The sequence below is a fragment of the Spermophilus citellus genome (genome assembly GCF_964194105.1).
Source record: "Spermophilus citellus genome assembly, chromosome: 10".
NCBI lineage: Eukaryota > Metazoa > Chordata > Mammalia > Rodentia > Sciuridae > Spermophilus > Spermophilus citellus.
The window spans coordinates 128178427-128198357 of NC_138197.1; the positions used below are offsets into that span (position 1 = coordinate 128178427).

Below are 19931 nucleotides of genomic sequence, written 5' to 3' on the forward strand. Positions count from 1 at the left end.
GAGCAGGCCGAGGAAGGAGGAATGGAGATTTCTCCACAACCCCACAGGAACCTTGGCTGCGACCAGGATTACTGCAGATGTTGGGGTTCGGGGTTCCTGGGTTGACGCCTTAACTGTGGAAACACCAGACACAGTGTCCACAGAGGGTCTAGGCGGGTCCTCGGGCCTGCTCCCGTGGCTTTGCCCGCCATGTCTCCTCCATCGAGGACAGCACGCTTGCTTGGGGCTGACGCCTACGGCACTTCATAAGCAGGAAATGTTCATTATGTTACTTTATGGAGGTGACAAATGCTAAGCCTCCAAAGAAGGCGACAGCTCCATGCTCTGGTTGAGAGAAGGGACAGTGGGCTTTGGGCTGAGACAGGAAGGCTTGTCAGGGCAAGGTATTAGTATTTGAGGGCAGGTGCAAGGGGCAGAAAACCCAAAGTAAAGAGTAGCTCACACAGGAATGTCTTTCTTTCTGTAATAGCTCCTGAGCCGTGGAGTCCAGGTGGGAGCTGAGACTCCCTCCCTCCCTCCTCAGCATTTGGCTTTGACCTCATGGGTCAAGGTCACTGCTTATGCACCAGACATCACAACTGAATCACAGCTAACAGAGCAGATCTGAAGAACAGAAAGTCTTTTTCCCAGAAGAGGTTTCTAGAAGAATGCCATTTTAGCCTGGTGATTGACCCCCAGGCCCCTAGAAGGCCCATAGACTTGGCATGGCTGCCGCCTGGGAACGCACACCAACAGGGAGGGAAGCAGACATAGATGCCTGGGAAGCTCCGTAGCCAGGGGCGGGTGGGCGGCCCAGCTGCGGGGTCCCAGACTCACAGGTCTCCCGCCCTAGCCATCCCCGCCCAGCTGTCTCCTCCTCCAGAGCCTTTTCTGCTGCCTGGGAACCCAGAACTCTGGTTGCTTAGGGCGGAGGAAAGGGTCCTGCAGACATGAGCGCAGGGCGGGAACCCCAGGATGGACTCTGGGGAGCATTCCAAAAGGAGAGCAAATGAATGAATCCATGGACCAACCCATGTCGGGGAGCCCCAATGTTATTCAGTAAACATCAGCCACGTGGCCTCTGAGAGTCCTCTTACATACTCCCCGTGACAGGGAGCTCACTACTTCCAAGAGCAAGATGGCTTCAGTTTTAGATTGTCAGCTTCAGGGTAGACAGCACGTGGGACTGGAACACACTCAGCATCTTTCCGTGTGCTGTTCCCGACTTCAGGAGCAAGGGAAAGCACGGGGGCCAGGGCGCACCAAAAAATAATCAAACCAATGAAAAAGAGAAGGCCAGGAGCCGGGGGCTGGCGCTTGGGGACGGCCAGTCTCCTCCCCTCACGTTTCTGGGGAGGTTGTGGCCAGGTGGCACTGTGCCTTGCCACACCTGGCCGGGGAGAAGCTCAGTTGTGCTTCCTCCTCCAGCCTCCCGGACTGTGCCCTGCAGCCCATCTCCCCGGAAGGGTCCAGGTCAGGGTCAGGGTCAGGGTCAGGGTCTGAGCCTTGGGCCTCCAGAGCCACGGCGGGAGCGCGCCCTCCCGCCCAGCGCGCACCGGGCTGCAGCTGCGATCGCAATCTTGCGAGCCTGGGGCGCAAGCTGCGGCCACCTCCTGCCAACACCGGCCACCTCCTGCCAAATGTTGACAGTCGCGCACTACGCAACGCCAGCACAGACCGCCAGAGAAGTCGCTGGGTTTTCGTTTTGTGGTTATTTCTTTTTTTTTTACAACTTTAAATACGGAATATAAATAAAATTTACATTTAAAAAATAAAAGGAAAGCCCCCAAAAATATAATCACCGACTTTACAAACTGAAGGAAGCAGGCTGGGGGTGCAGTGGGAGGCAGGGGAGGGAGCGCACCCCCCCCCCCAGGGCCTCCAGGTGCATCTCAAAGGGAGGGGGTGGGGCGGGCGAACTCCCTGGGTGCTTCCCGCAGACCTGGAGAGGACAGCGGGGACAGCAGAGCCCAGGCCTCTGTGTCACCATACCAAGGGCTCACTCCTGTCTGACTACTCCAAGCCACAGGGGCAGTCCACACAGAGCCTGTGTGTGAATTAGAGACAGGATTCTTTTCCTCAGATGCTTGACCTACATCTTCCAGAAACTGTCATAATAAATAGACAAATTGGCTATATCTAGGGTGTGCAGAATGCTCCCTTGCATGCAGTGCCCTTGTGCAGTACACATCCTGAACAACCTTAAATGGCAGTCTTGGCTGGGTTGGAATAAGATGGGCAGGTCTCCTGCTGCCCTGGCCCCTGGCCTTCTGCCTTGGAGAAGTGATCGGGGTCATCTGGGGCCTCAATCAGGGGTCCAAGAACCCCTTGGTAGAACAGACTGAAGGGCCAGGACAAGAGGAACACCCAGGGTGGAGGTAGAGAGATGAAACAGAAGAGGAAGTGAATTGGGTGGCACTGGGGGAGGGGCGAGACGGGAAGAGCAGGGGACGCTCAGGTCGCTGTCTAGGCTCACCTGAGGAGTGAGCCTCATCTAACCTACCAGAGGGCACTCAGCCACCTGCCCAGGAGTCCCCGTCTTTGAAGATTCATACATATAAAGAGAAAAGAAGCCACTGTGAGCAGAGGTGGCCCGGAGGGGAGAGGGCGGCAGGTCTCCAGTCTGTGCCCCTGACGCGTGGTCCTGGCCGCAGGAGTCGGAGAGACCCAGGTCACCCCAGGGACCAGGTCCTGAGGGCCACAGGCGGGGTTCCTAGGGCCAGTCCACAGCACTGGGCGGGGGTGGGCCACGCGTGGGGTGGGGTGGGAGACCCTGTCCCCTCTGTCTCTCGCACTCCTGTCCAGGTCCTCGGGGCCGGGGAGGGAGCAGCAGTGACTCGGCCCTGGTTTCCTTCTGGAGCTGCTGGGCAGGGCGCCGCCGGAGGAGGGTGGACGGACATGTGGAGGGCGGGGGCAGCACCATTGGCCGTCCGCATCAGGCATCGAGACAGACGGATGAGGGGGACGACAGCATCACTCCAAGGACCCCATGGGGGCAATACAGCAAATACCATGTTAAATAACCCTGCGGGCCAAGCAGAGGGACATGGGTCAGCACGGCCAGGGTCCACCCTGCTCTTGGCAAGGCCAGAGGACCAGCCATCAACCCCAATCCCAGCAGCGCTCAAGGCCGGGAAACTGGGGCCGGTGGGGGGACTCGAGGTCTAGACTGTCCTCTCTCCGGAGGACAGCTGGAGCCTCAAAAGTCCCCCACCCTGCGCCCTGTGGACGAGCCACTGGTGACAGAACAGAGGAGGGCGAGCCTTCAGGGTGCTCTGTAGGGACAAGGCCTCCCCAGTCCACCCGCCCGCCCCAGCCAGTGAGCAGGAACGCCCCGGGCCTGGCCTCACCTGCCCACACTCCTGCCGACGCCCCTAGGCCCCAAGGGTCTCCTTCAGCGCCGTCTTGTCATGGGTGTGCTTGAATTTCCGGTGCTTCCCCTTGGGGGGCCGGCGGACTCGCACTGTCCGAATGGTCACCCGAGTTTGGGGTGTCCTGGCTGCTCAAGAGAAGGGAAGAGCAATGAGCACGGCCATCGGGGGGTCCTCTGGGTGGAGGGAGGGACAGGAGGTGCCATGGGGCCAGGCATCCCGGGGTCCGGTCCCAGCCCCACTAGTCCCCAGCTGAAGAGGCCCGGGGACCATCACTGAGCCTCTCCCTGCCTTATCTCCATCTGTGAAATGGGGGCACAAGACGGGCCACCTTGAGCACCAGAGGGGGGAATAAGTGACAGTCCTGCAAAGCTCTCTGCACACTCCTCACGGAGGGAGGGCTCAATGTGGTGCCCGCCCGCCCGCCTGGGGCTGGGCCTGTCATCGCCAGCCCCTCATCCCGAGAGGCTGTGGGGGTGCTGGGCCAGAGTTCAGGCTGGGGCTCAGGCCTCAGGGTCCAGATCCAGCTGCGGCCTAGTGTGTGCTCAGCCTCTAGTCCTCAGAGCCACGTCCTGGAGACAGCAGCCCTGCCGCCCAAGCTTATATTCATGCCACAGTCTTAACGTGAAGGAGACACAGCCCAGAGAACCCAGACCTCTAGTGTCCAAGAGGGTTCACTACCTCACAAGGCAGCTGGTGGCCAGGGCAGACCTCTAGGAGGAGGCTTCTAAGCTGAGACCCAATTGAAGGGAAGGAGCAGGGCTCCTGAAGAGCCAGGGGAAGTGTAGTCCCAGCACTAGCATGAGACAAGGCCCTGAGGCAGGAAGCTATCCAGCCACTTGAAGGTCCCAGCCATGCTAGGGTGAACAGTACTGGATACTGGCAAGGCCAGAGGACCAGCTAGGGGCTACCTCCTCATGTAGGGCCTTTCAGGCTGGGAAGAATCTAGATTGTTCTCCAGGACAATGGTGCCTGATCTGATTTCCACGCTTAAGAGGCACTGGCTCCCAGCTGCTACAGGGGAGGTAGGCTACAGCTGCAGACTGGGAGCAGGCCCTGGGAAGGTGGGTACCTCGCTGCTCCTGGGTACCCGCGGGGCTCCGGGTCACAGGCCGCGCAGACACCACCGTCTCACACTTGCAGGCCAGGTGGTCCTCCAGGGTCACCGTGGCCTTCTTAAAGGTTGGCTTCTTCCGAACGATCTCGATCTTTCTCACCTGGAGGACAGAATCAGATCAGCCCTGGAGCCCGAGAATTCGGGTGCCAGGGAGTCGCACGGCCGGCTGTTCCCACCTGTCCCTGGAGCCCAGCTTTCCTCGAAAGCCCAGGGAGGAACCTGCAGGACCTATGTTTTGGGCTGAACAATGGCAGGGATTTGCCCTCTGCTCCTGGGAGCTTTTCCATCAAAACAAGCCCTGTGGCCGGCCTCAGCCCCTGGTCCCCCAGAGAGGGAGAAAGGCATTTCCGGGCTGTCCTCAGTCCTGGGGCACCAGCCAAGGCCAGGGCTGGCAGAGGCAGGAGATGGTCGTCTGGAAGGAAGCGGGGCGGGGGGTGGGGGAGTGGTTAGGGGAGGGAGGCAGGAAGGGGGAGGGCGGCAGGCAGGTGTGTGTCTGTGTGTCCAGAGCTGGAAGGGCTGGGGACAGGAGACACCGTGGCAGCTGTGGGTGGAGCCTGACATTCCTAATCTCGGGCACTGGGCCCAGGCCAGGATGGCAGGGACTGGGCACAGGCCACCCGGTAGCCCAGGGGAAGGGGGTGTGGCCAGGCGGAGCCAGCACCAGGCCGTGGTGAACACCTGGCAGGTGCACAGGGGAGGCCTGACCAGGGGTGCAGAGCCTGTCCACAACCATCAGAAGGCTGGTGAGGCTCCTGGGCCCGGCCCTGCCCAGCCTGAGGCCAGAGCCCTTGGGGACAGTGGATTCTGCACACTGCTTGGAACCAGTGTCTGTCACCTGGGGTGTTTTCTAGCCTTCCCTGTTAAAGACACAGCTTGGCAAGGGATAAGAGAAGTAGTCAGAGCGCAGGACCCCTGCCCGAGCCTTTCTGACACCTCTGAACAGGGGAATCGTATCAAATGTTTGTGGACATGTCTCTGAGGAACACCATGGGATTTTATAAAGTAGGAGAAAGCGTCCATTTCTTAACGTCCCACGAGCAGCCCCGCTGGGGCTCAGGCCTGGGCACACGGGTCCTGACACTGTTCCATGCCCCTCTGCGCCCCGGATGGGGAGGTGGTGGGACGGGACGCACCTGCACGGGCCGCAGCTGCACCTGCGCAGGCCGGCAGCGCACGTTGCGGCTGTTGCAACAGCCGGAGCAGCGCTGCACCTCGACGCACGGCGGCCACACCAGGAAGTTGGCGTTGGTGCGGTCCAGCAGGCGCCGCGAGATCTCGAACACCTCGGTGCGCGTCTTGCACTCGGCGATCATGGCTGGCTCTGCCGCCGCCAGGGGCCCTACGGGGAGGGGAGCCGCGTCAGGAGGGTCCTGCCTGAGCCCCTGCCCGGCTGGAGAACGGGCAGCGCCCCTAGCTGCCCTCCTGGGACCTGGGTGCCTGTCCCACCTCCTTCAAGCCCAGGGGAGGCTGCAGCCCTGGCCATTGCCAGCTGAGGGTGGGGACTTGGTGGGTGGGGTGCTCAGACCACCTCTGGCCAGCGTTGGCCAATGCTGGGGCTACTGTGGTTTTTCAGACAGAGAAACTGAAGCTCCAAGCACTAACCCACCCGATGCCACAGATGGCGGGTCGAGAGCCCGAGCCCAACTCTGCCAGCCCAGACACGTCTACAGTGTTTTGAAGACTGCAGGTGGGCAAAGGGCCTCAGGGTGATGCTGGCCTTGCCTGGGAAGGCTTCTCCAGGGCTGCTGACCTACTGTCTCCTTGTGGCCTCGGCTAAGGAGCAGGAGGCAGTCCTGGGCCCTACAGCTTCAGGCCACAGCCTGGAGCACCGTGGCAAATGTGCAGCCCACAGAGTGCAAGTGACAGCAGCAGGTTGGGACCCCGGCCCTACGCTTCCTACTTTCGAACCCTCACCTACTTGGGAACCCTCTCTGGGCCTCTGTTTCCAACTCTATTAAATGGGGACAATTGCATCTACCTCTAGGGTTGAAGTAAGGAACAAATGAGTGTTAAAGTGCCCAATTCAGGAACAGTGTGGGGACAGAGGGCCTGGTGACTCAACTCCAGAGTCACGCTCTCCCAGCCCCACTCAGCCTGAGGACAGGGGCAGGGTGTGGAGACAACCCCTGGTACGCTGGCTGGCTGTGTGCCCTGGTTCTTCTTCCCTGGCTCCTACGCTGTGAGGGGACGCTGTGGGGACCCTGGGTCTTACCCAGGCTCCTCCTCCCACGAGAAGAGCTTTCTGGCTCGCCTCCAGGGTGAGTCCGGGTCATGTTGAGGTCCAGCTCAGCCCCATCGTCATCTGCAGGGAAGTGGACATGCTGTTGAGCAGGGCTGCCACCCAGCATAGGCAGGAGCTCCGGGCACCCGGCCGGCCCCCACTCCATCGGGCAGGGCCCTCCGCCCTCTGTGAACCCAGGGCCCCGGCTCGGGTGAGGGGGGCCCACAGCAGAGCCCTAGGCGGCCATGAGGCTGGCATGGTGGAGGGTCTGCCTGCATCTCCAGGGGACTCCAGCCCCACTCCGGTCCTTCAGCCACATTTTTGGCCAGAACCCATGTCAATGGAGTTAAAAATAATCCTTCCCTCTGCTACTGTGAGCAGCCTGCAGGCTGCAGACCCGCGCCCTGGAGGCCAGCTCCCAGTGCCCCTCCGCCCAGCGTTCCCACAGGAAGTGCAGGATGAAGAAATTCCCAGAATCCCCGGGGGGCAGCCAGCCCTGAGCACAGCCCCTCTGGAGCCGGAGAGAGGGGCTAGAGAGTGTGGAGTGGGAGCTGGTGGCAGGAGAGGGGGCAGGGGGCGGGGTCCACTAGGGAGGAGCTGGGCCACGTGCCCTTGCCAGGTCGCGCCTCACCCCTCATCCTGCCCGCCCTTGTCCTCCCAGCATGGCCGTTATTCCTGTGGTCACTGACTACCTCGCCCCTCTCTCAAGGCTGGGCCGCTGCCATCTCTGCCAGTGGCACTCCTCGGAGACACTGTGCCCCTCTAGAGAGGGTGGTAGAGCTGGCTACTGGGAATGGCGGGTGGGGAACAGTCATGAGCTCAACCCTGAAGCTCGCTCATGAGCCAGCAAACCAATAAAGGGGTGCTGGGGACCAGTCCCGCCGCCTGTGACTCAGTCTCCCTGCCCACTGGCCCCATCAGGACAAAGGCCCTGCTGACTGCACCCGATGTCCAGGGTCCCAGGCTTGGAGGGGACAGTCCTGCAGGGAACCTTGACTGGCCAGCTTCCCACCAGCGGTCTGTCTGTCCCTCTCCCTGCCTTCCCTTCCCTCTGCCATCTCTGGAATGTCCTGGTGGGGAGGAGACGACTGGAAGATGTGCTTTGTGGAAATGTTAAGTTGATTAGGAAAAAATAGCCACATGGCTGCCTCAGGACAGTCCTGCCATTGAAAACCTCTGTCCAAGATCAGACCCCACGGGGTGTGGAGGGGCTGGGGGTTGGCCTTGGAAAGCAACTGCACAAAGGCTAAATTTGGAAGTTGCCCCATTGTGTGGCCAGGGCTGGCCAGCCGGGCACGGGCGGGGCTGTGGGAGACTCGGGTGGGGGCCTGGGAACAATAGGTGGCCCAGCTGGGCCCCTCCAGCAGCCGCTGCCCCCCAGCCCCCCAGCCCCGGAGGATTGAAAGGGCCCGGGAATGCTTTTGAGAGGGCGCCAGGGGCCCAACAGGCGAGGAGACAAAGGCAGGAAGTGCTGTTCCCCCGTAGATAGCGCCGGGCAGGGATCACAAAGTGACAGAGACGGGATCCCAGGGGGAAGGAGACCTGGGGGTGCAGGGGGGTGCCGGCCAGGGCTCCAGGGACCAGGCCAGAGGTTAGAATAGAATGGAATTCGCTCTGAAGACCGCGTTATAAATATACCCGCCCCGCCCCGCGCCACGTGCGCTCCAGGGAGCACGTGCCCGGCCCGGCGCGCTCTCGGCACGGGCAGGGCGGGCACGGGCAGGGCGGGCACGCGCAGGGCTGCCGCTGGCCTGGGCCAGGTGTCCCCGGGAGACCTTGAAGGCCTGGACCCGGGCCAGGGGGCAGGGCAATGGCTCCCCGGCACCGCCCTCCCGGTGGGTCCACACCTGGAGACAGCACCGCCCGGGGCTCCCCAGCCACACGTGGGCGCTTCTCCGCCACACCCCACATCCAGGTACCAACCTGTGTGCCCTCCATCTGCCGAGGCGGGTGTGGCTGGGCCCTCCCTGGAAGGCAGGAGGGCTGCAGGGGCCCCAGGTCTCTGGGTCCCTCCCAGCTCCCCCACAGAGGCCAGGGCATGGCAGAGGCACCAGGGGCCAGGGGCCAGGGCAGGGAGGAGGATGCGATTTACCTACGGAGTCACTGTGCAGCAGGCGCTGGAGGTCCTCGAAGGAGCGGATGGAGCGGTCACTCAGCATCTCATAGAGTTCCTCGGGAATGGGGTCCCCCTGCCAGGCAGACACGGGGACTGAGCAGCCTGGTAGGGGTGTTCCCCACTCTCCAGCACTGGCCTCCCCTGTGGAAGGTTCTGGCAGGGTCCCATCATGAGCAAGTGAACAGTGAAGCTGGGCCAGACAGGACCCAGGGGGACAACCAGGAACACCAAGTCCTTGGGACTCAACCTCTGAAATGCAGCTCAGATGTGACACCCCAGCCCCACTCCCCACCAGGAGCCCCAGCCCGCTTCCAGCTGCCTGTTCAACTTCTCCCCTCAGACCACAGGTTCCGGGAAGGCTCTGGCAATCAGAATTCTCTCTGCTTCTCTCTCCATACCTGACCACTGAGGACAGCCAGCACAGATCACAGGTGACCTAATGACCCCATTTTACAGATGCGAAGACAGAGGCTCCACAGGGATCATCCTCTGCCCGTCATCCTATTATCAGCAGGAACCGTGCCCAAACCCAAGTCCTTGATCAGCAGAGCCTGTCCTCCAGCCTCTGGGTACCAGAGGCGTTTAATAAATGCTTGTAGCGCTGGATGGTCTCAGGAGGCCACCTGTTCAGGTCTCGTGTGAAAGAGGAGAGAGGGAATCCTCAGACTCAGCGGGGAGACCTGCAGCTGCCCCAGGCCCCACCAGTCTCTATTTTTAGGCCGCCCCTGGCCTGTCACCAAACACACTTGAAACTTAACAAGCACTCTACCAGGGCCTCAGTCCTACAGAGCCCAGCTTCCTCCAGGGAAACCACAGATCCTACAACAACACGAGAGGTCACCGCCACATCCCCGTGGTCCCAGGAGACCCGAGGGCCTGATGCCAAAGAGGTGAGGAGCAGAAAAGTCTGAGAGGCAGAGTCTGCTCCACCCACCAGTCAAGGGGAGCAGAAAATGTGACCGCCGCGTGTGCGTGTGCATGTGTGAGTGACCTGGCCACACGCACATGTAGGACCGTGTGGCCTGGGGAAAAGCCCTGAGAGAGGGCAGCAGACTGGCCGGACGTTCAGCCTCAGTCTTCTGGGCTGAGCAGGGAGGAAGCTCTGACCCTATGGGGTGAGATCTGAAGGTGGGCACGGGGCAGGAGGGGGCAGAGAGGCTGCCCCTGCCCCACCTGAATGGGAAGGGGGTCATCTCAGCCCCCAGGCACCCCGCCTGGAAAGCTGTGTTTCCTCCACGTTTGTGGGGACCCAGGGGTGGTGACACGCACCCACAGGATTGCTCAAGCCCAGGAGTTCAAGACCAGCCTGGCACCAGGCCAAGATCTGGTCTCAAGGAAAAACAAGCTTTGGGGGCCTTGACACTTGTGGTGGTGTCAGGGACACCCCTCCATGGGCACACCGGTGTCCTGCTCTGGCCCCCATGTTGACTGGAAGCTAGAAAACTTGGATGGGGAGTGTGATCCCTGCGAATGTCCCTGCAGCCCGACCGCAAGAGAGAGTCTACACTGCAGTGTTTTCCAAATGTCCACAAAGTATCCAACCCACTAGCAGAGGCAGGTGGGTGGTCTCCAGGGAAGGAAGCTCCTCTGAGTTTGGGCAAACCCCAAACTGACAGTCTGGCGCTGGATTACATGCCCCATGCTGCTATCTACTGCTGTGTGACCTCGGACTGGTCAGTGCCCCTTTCTGGTCCTAGCTCTCATCTGTGGATCAAAGGAGTTGAAAAATATTCGACTTGACTCTAATGCTGCCTGGAGGCAACAGGAAGAGCAGAAGAAAGCCAAAGTGGGGGTACTCCCAGGCTCCCTCGGTGTGGAGAACGAGAAGTATTTGTCGATTAATCATTCAGTAACCTTCCAGGAAGGGGCCCAAAGGCTTGTCCTCCAGCCCAGGTCTCCTTGCCCACTGGAGAGCTGGCCATAGCTGGTAGCCTGGCAGAGCAGGCAGACTCCCCAGCAGGCCTAGGGATGGATGCCCCTGGCCCAGGCCTCTAAGGCTGGGGTAGGGACAGCACAAGACAGACTGCAGAGGCAGGAGTACCGTGCATACAGCAGGCACTCAATAAATACTGGTATAATGCATCAAGGACTCTCTCCCCTCCTCCCTGGGGTCCTCTCCAATATGATTTTCCCACCTCCTCCTCCAGAGGGCCACCAGGATCCTCTTCCCCAACCCCTAAAAGTCCCCCCTCCAGGCGCGAGGCCTTTCCTACTTGTGCTTCTGCTAATCTGGCCACTAGACACCCAGGGTTCCCAGTGAAGCCCCGGTGTGGCAGCAGTGACACAGCTAACAGTTGTCACCTGCTGACCGTGAACCATGAGCTCCCCATGAGCAAGATGCTGATCAAGCCACCAGTCCCAAGAGGCCAGCAGTACTTCTACCCCATCTTCCAGATGGGAAAACGGAGGCAGGCCCGGGTCTAAGGACAGTGAAGCACAGCCGGGTCCTCCTCAGGCCCAGCACGCCCACCCTCTCCCAGCCCACGGGGGGGGGGGGATGTCCAGGTGTCCCTGCTCTCTGCTGATGCCCCAGGGCCTCAGCATGGCTGAGGTCCCCACTGGCTCCTTACCCCTGTGGCACAACAGTGGTATTTCCATTGCAGTGACTGGACTCCCCGGGGACACTGGCTTAGCTGAAGGCATTCTGTGGTCCCGAGCAGGGGAGAGCTGCTGGTGTCTAGTAGGGGGCGGCCGGGAGGCTGCCCAGCACCCCACCACGCACAGGACGTCCCCACACGATACAGCAATACTGACCCCGGTGTGCAGAGGCTGAAAGACCCCACAGCAGAGGGGAGAGTTATCCCACCCACTATCCAGGGCATCATGGATCCAGGGAGCAGGTCTTTTAACTCTCAAAAACCTCAATTAGCAGGGCGCAGTGGCACACGCTTGTAATCCCAGAGACTCAGGAGGCTGAGGCAGGAGGCTCTGAAGTTCAGGGCCTGCCTGAGAAACTGAGACCCTGTCTCAAAATTAAAAAATAAAAACATCAACAAGGGCTGGGGATGTAGATCAGTGGTAGAGCAATGGTGGGTTCAGTCCCCAGCATAGCTGCCCCCAAAACCAGCCCCAACAACAAAAACCTTGGCTTCTTCGTCTTTTAGATGGACTAAGGAAACCTCGCCCGGGGCCTTAACTGCAGAGCAGCCAGCAAACAGCCAGTACTTAATGAGGGTCATTGTCAGTATGGCCCCTTCGAGGGCAGCTGCAAGTGGCACGCGTGCCCTGGGCCAGCAGCACAGGACATTTTCAAGAGGACAATGAGTGGGTGGAGAGCTGCCCGCCATGGGAGAGTGACTGCATGATCCCCTGCGTTGGGCCACAGGAAATGGCACGGCAGCCCCACACTGACACCACCTGGTGTTGTGGGGGCTGGCAGGTCCCTTCCGGGACTGAGGGTGGATGAGGGGTAGGGACAGTCAGCCTGTGGTCAGCTCCAGGATGTGCTGCCCTGACTTAAGGGACACCTGTCTGGAGTCAGAGGCCACTCTGGGTGTGGGAGGATGAGCTGCCCGGAGCCTGGCTTCCCTGGCCCCAGGTTCTGGAGGCCCCAGGTGGGTGCCGCCCCACCCCTGTAGACAGGAGAAGAGGCCTGGCCCCTGCAGAAGCTGCCCCAGATCTCAGGCCTGAGGCTCTGGCAGGGCGAGGGCGTGGCCAGGACACGGCTGGGGCAAAGCCAGCCTGGGAGCCAAGGCAAACAGCCTCCTCCCGCCCTGCCCCCAAAGCCAGCTGCCAGAGGTAGGAGGGCACCCAGGAGCGGAGGCCAGGTGAGCTACCTGCTCCCAGCAGACTGGCACATCAAAAGGGCTCGAACCCCACCCTCCACCTGGGCGCACGCAGACACACTCTCCGGCAGGCCCTCGGCCGGCAACCAGGGGCGCTGACCTTGGCCAGCAGAGGCAGAGGCCCACTAGGCTCCGCGTGCCCGGTGGCCGGGAGCCACAGCCTGATCTAGGTGGGATGCGGAGCCAGGCCCTGTGGGGAACCCTGGCCAGGCGGACCACAGACGCCCTCTCCACCAGCTTCTCCCTCCCTCACTTCACTTCCTGTGGCTCCTGGGACCCTCCCTCCTGTTTGGCCTCCCGGCCTCTTGCTGCAGCAAGAGAAAATGTCAAAGCAGGAAGAGAAGAGCGAGGGGCCTGTCCAGCGATGGCAACCATCACCGCCATCACTGCTGCCACCCCGAGGGCAATTTCGCTGCTCCCTGGGAGCTGAGTGAACCTAACCTTCTCGTTGCTCTTTTTTTTTTAAGCTGGTGGAAGCCGAGGCCCCGCTAGAGACACACAGAACACCTGATGGTCCTTCCCCTCTGTCCTTTCCTATCCTGACAAGACAGAAGAGAAACAGACACCTGTTTCTCAGGGTAGGGTGGGAGTGGTCTTGAAAGCCCGATGACTCTTCCTCTGGCCTGGCCAGAGAACAGTGCGAGGATGGAAGGAGGGGTGTTTCTAAAGCTGGCCTGGACCCCGCCCGGCTTTACCATTCACTGTCCTTTCCACTTATTTCCCAGTTGTCCACCAAGTCCCAGGGACCTTGTGATCAAGACCAAAGCCCCAGAGTGTAGTGTGCACTCCGGTGGGAAAACAGAAAATAAACAGCTGAATACCCAGAAAAACGAAAATAGTCGCCATAGAAGGAGCATCTGGAAGATAGGAGGGGAAGATTTTGCCAAGGACTTCTAGAAAACACCTCACCCCCCCCCCCCACTTCCTGGCTCTTGCACCTGAGCCTCCAAATCCTGTCTGACCTGGATTGCACACCTCTAGATCTGGGGGGGGGGGGTTGCAGCAAGCTGGTTTCCGCCCCTAAGGCTGGCAAAGGGGGAGGCAGCAGGGGGTGAGAGGAGGCCCCCCCCACCTCTTCCCAGCAGAAAGGTGCTGAGGGTGCTGAGGGTGCTGAGGCGCAGGCATCACATGACAGGGGCAGTCTACCTTGCCGGAAGCCAGCTCAGCTGATGGAGAGGGGACCTCAGAGGCCTCTGCAGACTCTGGGCCCAGCACCGACTGGGAGCTCCCATCCCCCTTCCCAGCTGCAGAAGCATCCCTCCGACATGCCCTAGGACAGGGCCACCTCCCGCAGCAAGCCCTCCCTGAGTCTCCCTACACTGGCAATTCACTCTGAACTGGTCCCAAAGTGAACAGGTCCCCTTCCCATCCAGGTCTCCTCCGCAGGGGCCGGAAAGCTTTCACAAACTGCAAAACACATCCAATTGTGGGTCCTTCGTCCTGTGTTGGAGGACACTGACTAAAGTCAGAAAGGGACGTGTCTGAGCCTCTGCCCCAGGCACATACTCCAGGAGTTGAAGAGGTGGTGCTGGAGGAAGCTGGAAATGGCCAGGGGAGGCCGCGGGAAACCTCCTCCAACTGGTAGCCAGACTCTCCAGACCAGCCAGAATCTGCAGGGCAACAGCCCAGGATAGGAATCCATTGGTGGTGGCCCCGGGACCCTCCTATCTTGGAGGTTCCCATCAGGCTTACTGAAAAGAGAAATGCTCTAGACATCCCTGCTCGCTTCAGTCACATCAGCGCCATTTACGGTCACATGGGGGTGGCTGAGAAAAGCAGAGGGGTAAGGTTTGAGGGGCGCCAAACTGAACTGAGCAGGCAAAAAAAGATGGGGGTTGCTATGGAGTCCGGACCCAACGGAGGCTTCCGTCGCCCTCCGAGGACCCCAGGAAGGAAATGGGGTCATTGCAGAGGCGGTGAGGTGCCAGGGCCGGTGGTGGACCCACCTGTTGCGCGGGGGCGGGCACCTGGCACTGGGTGTACGGAGCCGTGCGTTCCTATGTACGTGCGTGGGTGTGCGCGCACGTGTACTCAAGCCGCGTGTGCAGGGGCCGTGCGTGCGTTTGTGTGCAGTGCGCGCGCGTGTGTGTCCCGAGTGTGCACGGGCGTGGCAGCGGCGGGCGCGCGACCTGGCCGCGGTAGTGCGTGCCCGCCGCCGCCGGAGCGCAGCATCGCCTCCGGCCAGAAGTGTGCATGCGTGGGGTGAGTGAGCGAGTCGGGGGGCCGGGCGGGGTGGGCTGCGGAGAGCAGCCGCGGGGCGCCACCGTTCCCAGGACGCCCTGGCACCGGGCCAGCCCCCGGGTCCCGCGGCGAGGCGGCAGCTGGGGCCGGCCGGCGCCCCCATCCCCAACAGCTGGCCGCGGCCCGGGGGTCTGCGGGAGAGGCGAGGAGGGGACGTCGCGAGAGGCCTGCGGGCGGCCGGGCCGAGCCCCGCGTCCTCCCTCCCGGGTGCGGGCCGCGGGGGGCGGCCGCGGAAGGGCGGGGCCCCAGGTCAGGCGGCCGGCGGCCCTCGAGGAGCCCCGAGAACAAAAGGAGACGGTGACGGCTCCTTCGTGGTCAAAACAACCTGCGCTGGCGGCGGCCCAAGGCCGGGCCGCTGCCTGGAGCCCTCCGCCTTAACCCCTTCGCCACCGCCGCCTCTAGGCTGCGCCCCGCTGGAGGCCGAAGGGGCTGGCGCTCCCCGGGAGCCGGCGGGGTGCGAGCTGAGGACCGGGGCGGGGCGGGGGCGGGACAGGACCCAGGCTCGCCGCCTCGCGAATGCCCTCCTCCCCTCCACCTCGCGCCTCCTCCGGCCCCGCCCCCTTTCCCACCTGGATTCCGGCTGGACTTGCCAACTCACTGCTACGTGCGCCTGGCAGGGTGGGGGCACCGATCGAGACCCGGTCACTCCCGCAGCCGTTTCTACACCCCATCTCCCTTGCAGCTCGGCTTCTGCAGGCGGCGCGTTCCGCACCCTGCATGCGGGGGAGAGAGGTGCTTCCTCTCGAAGGGTGCGGGCGCAGGTATGGCGGGGCCTCAGGCACACACCGCCCCGGGGGCTGGATTCCTTACGAGCCCCAATCTTCTTAATACGCTACGCGCCCAAGTGCCCCAAACCTACCCGTGCCTGTCGGTCTCCCTTCCTCTCTCCCTATGCCAAGACACAACTGCTTCTGGACAGTTCGAGTGCCAGGCATGCCCTGCGCGGCCCGAAGTGCCCACCCCAACCCAAAACGTTAGCCAGGGTGGGACCCGAATCCCCGCAAAAGGTCGGCGTGGATGTCACGGGTGTGTAAGCTCGCACCTCCAGGACAGGCTGGGTCCTGGACAGAACCTAAGGCCAGGCTGGAGCCAACGTGGGTTCGGAAGAACGCCCTGCCTTCTGCACCTCTGGCACCACCCCACCCCCTCTCCCCCAGCTGGGAAAGGTCTTTCACTCAGGTTCTGGGGAGGGGGCAGGGCCACACACACCCTCCCTAGAGGCTAACAGACTCAGGGACGTAGATTCCCCCCCATGGAAAGAAAGCCACTGCTGCTCCCTTTCCTTAGAGCCTAGCCCCTCCGGACCTCGCCTTCCAGTCCTCGGGGTCACCCAGCGCCCGGCGCCAGGCTCTTGAGCTGGAAGGGTCCAAAGTTCACTGCAGGGAGAGGAGGGGGCGGCCAGGCGTGGGGGTGGGGACGATGAATGCTGAGAACCAGCCCCAGCCGCCGTCGCAACTCACCTCGGCGCTGACCAGACGCAGGTAGCAGCAGAGAGACAGGAAGAGCGCCCAGCAGCGATTCATGCCGACTCCGGGCCCGGCCCCGCGGGGCCCCGGACGCGTAGACCGAGCGCGCCGCCCCCGCGGCCAGGGCGGGGGGCTGGGCAGGAGGGTGGGTTCGGCTCGGGTCCTCGGCGATCAGGCGCTCAGGCCGCTGCAGCCGCCGCCGCGGCTCACCCGCATGGCCCCCGGGCGCAGCCGCCCCCGGCCCCGGCTCCGTCGCTGGGGGTCTGGGGAGGACCTGGGCACGGGACCAGGGTCCGAGGCCGCTACCTGGGCGGATCCCGAGCCCGCGCGAGCATCCACGGCCGGGGGGCTGCGTCGCGAACCAGCCGAGGCGTCTAGCCGTTTGGGGGCGCGCAGGGGACTCCAACCTCCGAGAGGAAAAGGAACGCGGCAGTCGGTGGCTCGTCTTCCCTCGCCGGCTAAAGGCGTTTTCCTCTGCCCGCTGGCTTAGTTTTTCTGCAACATTTTCTGGAAAGGTCCCCCAAATCAGAAAGCGCAGGGCTGGGCACCTCAAAGCGCGAGTCTTCCAAAAAAAACTTTTTCCAAAGTTGGCTCTGCTGCGGCGGCTCGAGCACCCGGGCAGGGAGAGGTGCAAACTCCCGCCCGGGCTGGGTGGGGGGGGGGCGGGAGCTTGTGCGCCCTGGCGCGGGGCCCGGGCGGCGGGCACGGCTGCTCCGCGCGCGCGGCGTTCCCGCTGCGCGCTCTGTCCGGCCCGGCCGACAGGTGGACGCGGCGCGAGTCGGTGGGTCAGTCCGCCCGCCGGCTTGCAGCTCTGGGCGTCCTCTGCGGGTTGAGAGCTGCGGCTGCTCCGGCTTTCTCTTTGCAACGAGGCTGGAGGGTGGGATTTTTTTTTTTTTCTTTTTGCGCGTGTGTGTATATGTGTGTATGTGCGCAAAATATCTCCCAGGAATGAAAGATGGGCGCTGGCGGCCGGAGGGGAACCCTCAGGGAGGCAGCGGGGGAGGCCGCGGGCCGCTCCCGGCTGCAGGAGGAGAAGTTGCCACCCTTTCAGCTGTTCCGGCTTTTATAAAGGAGAAGGGAGAGTGGAGAGGTGGGTGGAGACAGCCTTTCCTCTTCTGGCCGGGAGTCAGCGCCAGGAGGGGGCTGGAGCTTGGGGAGGGCCTGGGGTGAAGGCGGGGCTCCTAGGAGTCTCTGATAACCGGGTAGCCCCTCTGCCCATGAATCTGGTCGCGGGGAAAGAAGATCTAGGGGCGACGATCCCCTTCCCCCACCCTCAGCATAGGGACTGCTGACCCGTTAGGAGCCCACGTGGTTAGGGGTGTCTCCAGGGCCCCAGGCAGGAGCTCAAGCCCCCTCCGGGACCAGACTGAGCAGCCTGGCACCCGCATCATGGCTCCGGACTCAGGCTCTGCAGCCTGACAGCCTGGACTCAGATCTGCCCTGGCACTGAGCAGCTGGGTCACCTTGGGCAAGTCACTTCCCTCCTGTGCTCCCCATCTCTGCTCAAAGTGGGGACAGGGTTATGGTTTGGATTAAATATCAGAAAGATCTGGAAGCACCCAGCTGAGCTCCAGCCACTGGAAGCCCTGCAGACCCCACGGCCACTTGGCTTCGAGCTGGGTCTGCGCATCCTCCTCTAGCTGCTGCCTGGCACACAGTGGCTCCGCCAGCTTGGGCGGAATTGGAATTTGTTGAACTGCAAAGTCACACGAACCCCACCACCCTGCCGCATCCTCCAGCTCCACCAGATCCAGCAGTCCCCCTGGTGTTTACTACCTCCCGCAGCCTGGTCCCAGCCCAGGGGCCTCCCGCCCACACCAGCACTCACAGAGTTAACGCCCTCCACCCCCAGCGCAGGGAGTGCTGTGTCCCTGCCTTCAGCAGTCACACTGTCACAGTGACACAGTCACACTCGCCAAGCCCAGCACACAGCCACAGGCCCACCGCATCTCCCGGCCGCCTGGCTTGAGGGCACCTGCCTCTCATCCACTCGCACAGTCCTGTCACCTGTCCTTTGTACCCAGATGTGACCCCGGTGCCGGCTGCCGCTCACACCTGCACACACCGAGTCTTGCAGCTGCCTCTCTCTGGACCTGCACGGGGCGGGGTGAGCCTAGGGAGGAGTTCCAGAGGGGCCTCTTTACAGATGGCCACAGGCACCTGTCCTCCCTGATGGCTGCCTGGCGGCCTGGTGCTGAGGCTGGGTGGTGACCCAGGGCAGGTGGCCAGGCTTCAAATCTTTAGTGTCCCCAGGAGGGTTGTTTAGCCTCAGGACCTCAACTGTCTCCTCTGGGAGCTGGAGCTGTTCCTAAGGTGGAGGGAGGGAGGGATTTCAAAGAGGCCTGGTGGCATCTCGGGGCTGTGGCAGTCTGTCGTCTTTGTGGTGATGGGTTCCTGGGTATGTACTTCTGTAGAACTGAAGCAGGCAGTCCTGTGTACCTCGGGACACTGTGCAGAGCGTTTGCCCACCCCGTGGAGTGGTCTGGAGCTCAGATGCAATAGTCCCTGCTCACAGAGACCCTTACCCCGGGGGACCCCTGTGCGGACAGGCGGACACATGCATAAGCAGATAAATTAGGGAGGCAAGGTCACAAGCAAGGGGGGAGGGTAATCCCTACACACTTGACTTGATGTTTAAAGATTTAGAGATTAAAAAAACAATCTTGACCTTGACCTGTGTCCTCACCTAAAAATGAGAATAGCTACCATTACTGTTGAGGGGACCCTGTGGGGGGAGTGCTCCTCTGTCCATCTAGCTTCTCAGTGCTTCTGTGAAATTTTACTTCTGTGTTTCAGGTGGGGAAACTGAAGCACAGAGGAGTCAAGCAACTTGTTCAAGGTCACACAGCCAGTAAGTGATAGAGGCACAACCTGACCCAGGTGGACCAGCTACCAAGCCCCATGCTTACCAACTAAGCCGAGCTGTTTCCTGGCAGGCGACGACGATGACGAAAACAGTGACACATTTTGCACGGGGCTCTTGTGAGCATCAAGTGCATTAACACATGTGACACGAGTGAAGCACTGAGAGATACAGTCAGGAAGGAGACCAGTCCTGGCGTTTGGGGACCTCCCCATCCCTGAGTGAGAGAGACTCCTCCACAATCCAGAAGTGGCAGGACAGGGACCAGCAGAGGCATTGGGAACCACCTGGCACCTGGACCTAAATGCCATTAGGAGCAGAACCCCTTTCCTGCACCTTCTCCTGGCAGACAGGTGGCTCCAGAGAGCACACATCTGCCTCTTCTTCGTGGCACCTCCTCCAGGAAGCCCTCAGGCCCAGTGCTTGCTCTGGGCTCCTCAGTATGTCCTGTCATGCCCAAGTGTCAGTCTAGCCCTAGACAGTTCAGGGTGAACGAAGGTCACGGCTCCCTGCATGTAGTAGTTGCTCAACTAAGTGTTTACTGAAGGAACAAATAAATGAATAAACATCTTGCCTATTTCTTTCTCTGAATCCTGGCCGGTTTGTAGCGTGAGACTTTAGCTTCAGAACCATGGGGACCTGTGGGCCCCCCTCCTAGGAACACAGTGGAGAATCTGGAGGTATCAGAGCGGGGAAGGCCCCACCCATCTTCCACATTAGGGCCATGGGGGATTGTGCCCTCCCGGAGGGAATGGGTCACGGACCTTGGGGT

General features: G+C 61.7%; 1 protein-coding gene and 1 long non-coding RNA gene across 2 annotated transcripts; one reads left to right on the forward strand and one right to left on the reverse strand.

The window, feature by feature from the left end:
• Positions 1-2663: 2663 nt before the first annotated feature.
• On the reverse strand, positions 2664-17244 carry PDGFB (platelet derived growth factor subunit B). Its single transcript, XM_081312062.1, has 7 exons — positions 16291-17244; positions 8781-8877; positions 6680-6769; positions 5601-5806; positions 4423-4567; positions 3330-3478; positions 2664-3004 (listed from the first exon to the last, which is right to left on the reverse strand). The coding sequence occupies exons 1-6, from the start codon at positions 16351-16353 to the stop codon at positions 3354-3356; spliced, it is 726 nt and encodes a 241-aa protein (XP_081168188.1). The 5' UTR covers positions 16354-17244; the 3' UTR covers positions 2664-3004; positions 3330-3353.
• A 7-nt stretch (positions 17245-17251) lies between these two features.
• LOC308659069 lies at positions 17252-19731 on the forward strand. The gene is made up of 2 exons (XR_014024271.1): positions 17252-17386; positions 19093-19731. It is a non-coding gene; the product is annotated as an uncharacterized lncRNA (long non-coding RNA).
• The last annotated feature ends 200 nt before the right edge of the window (positions 19732-19931 follow it).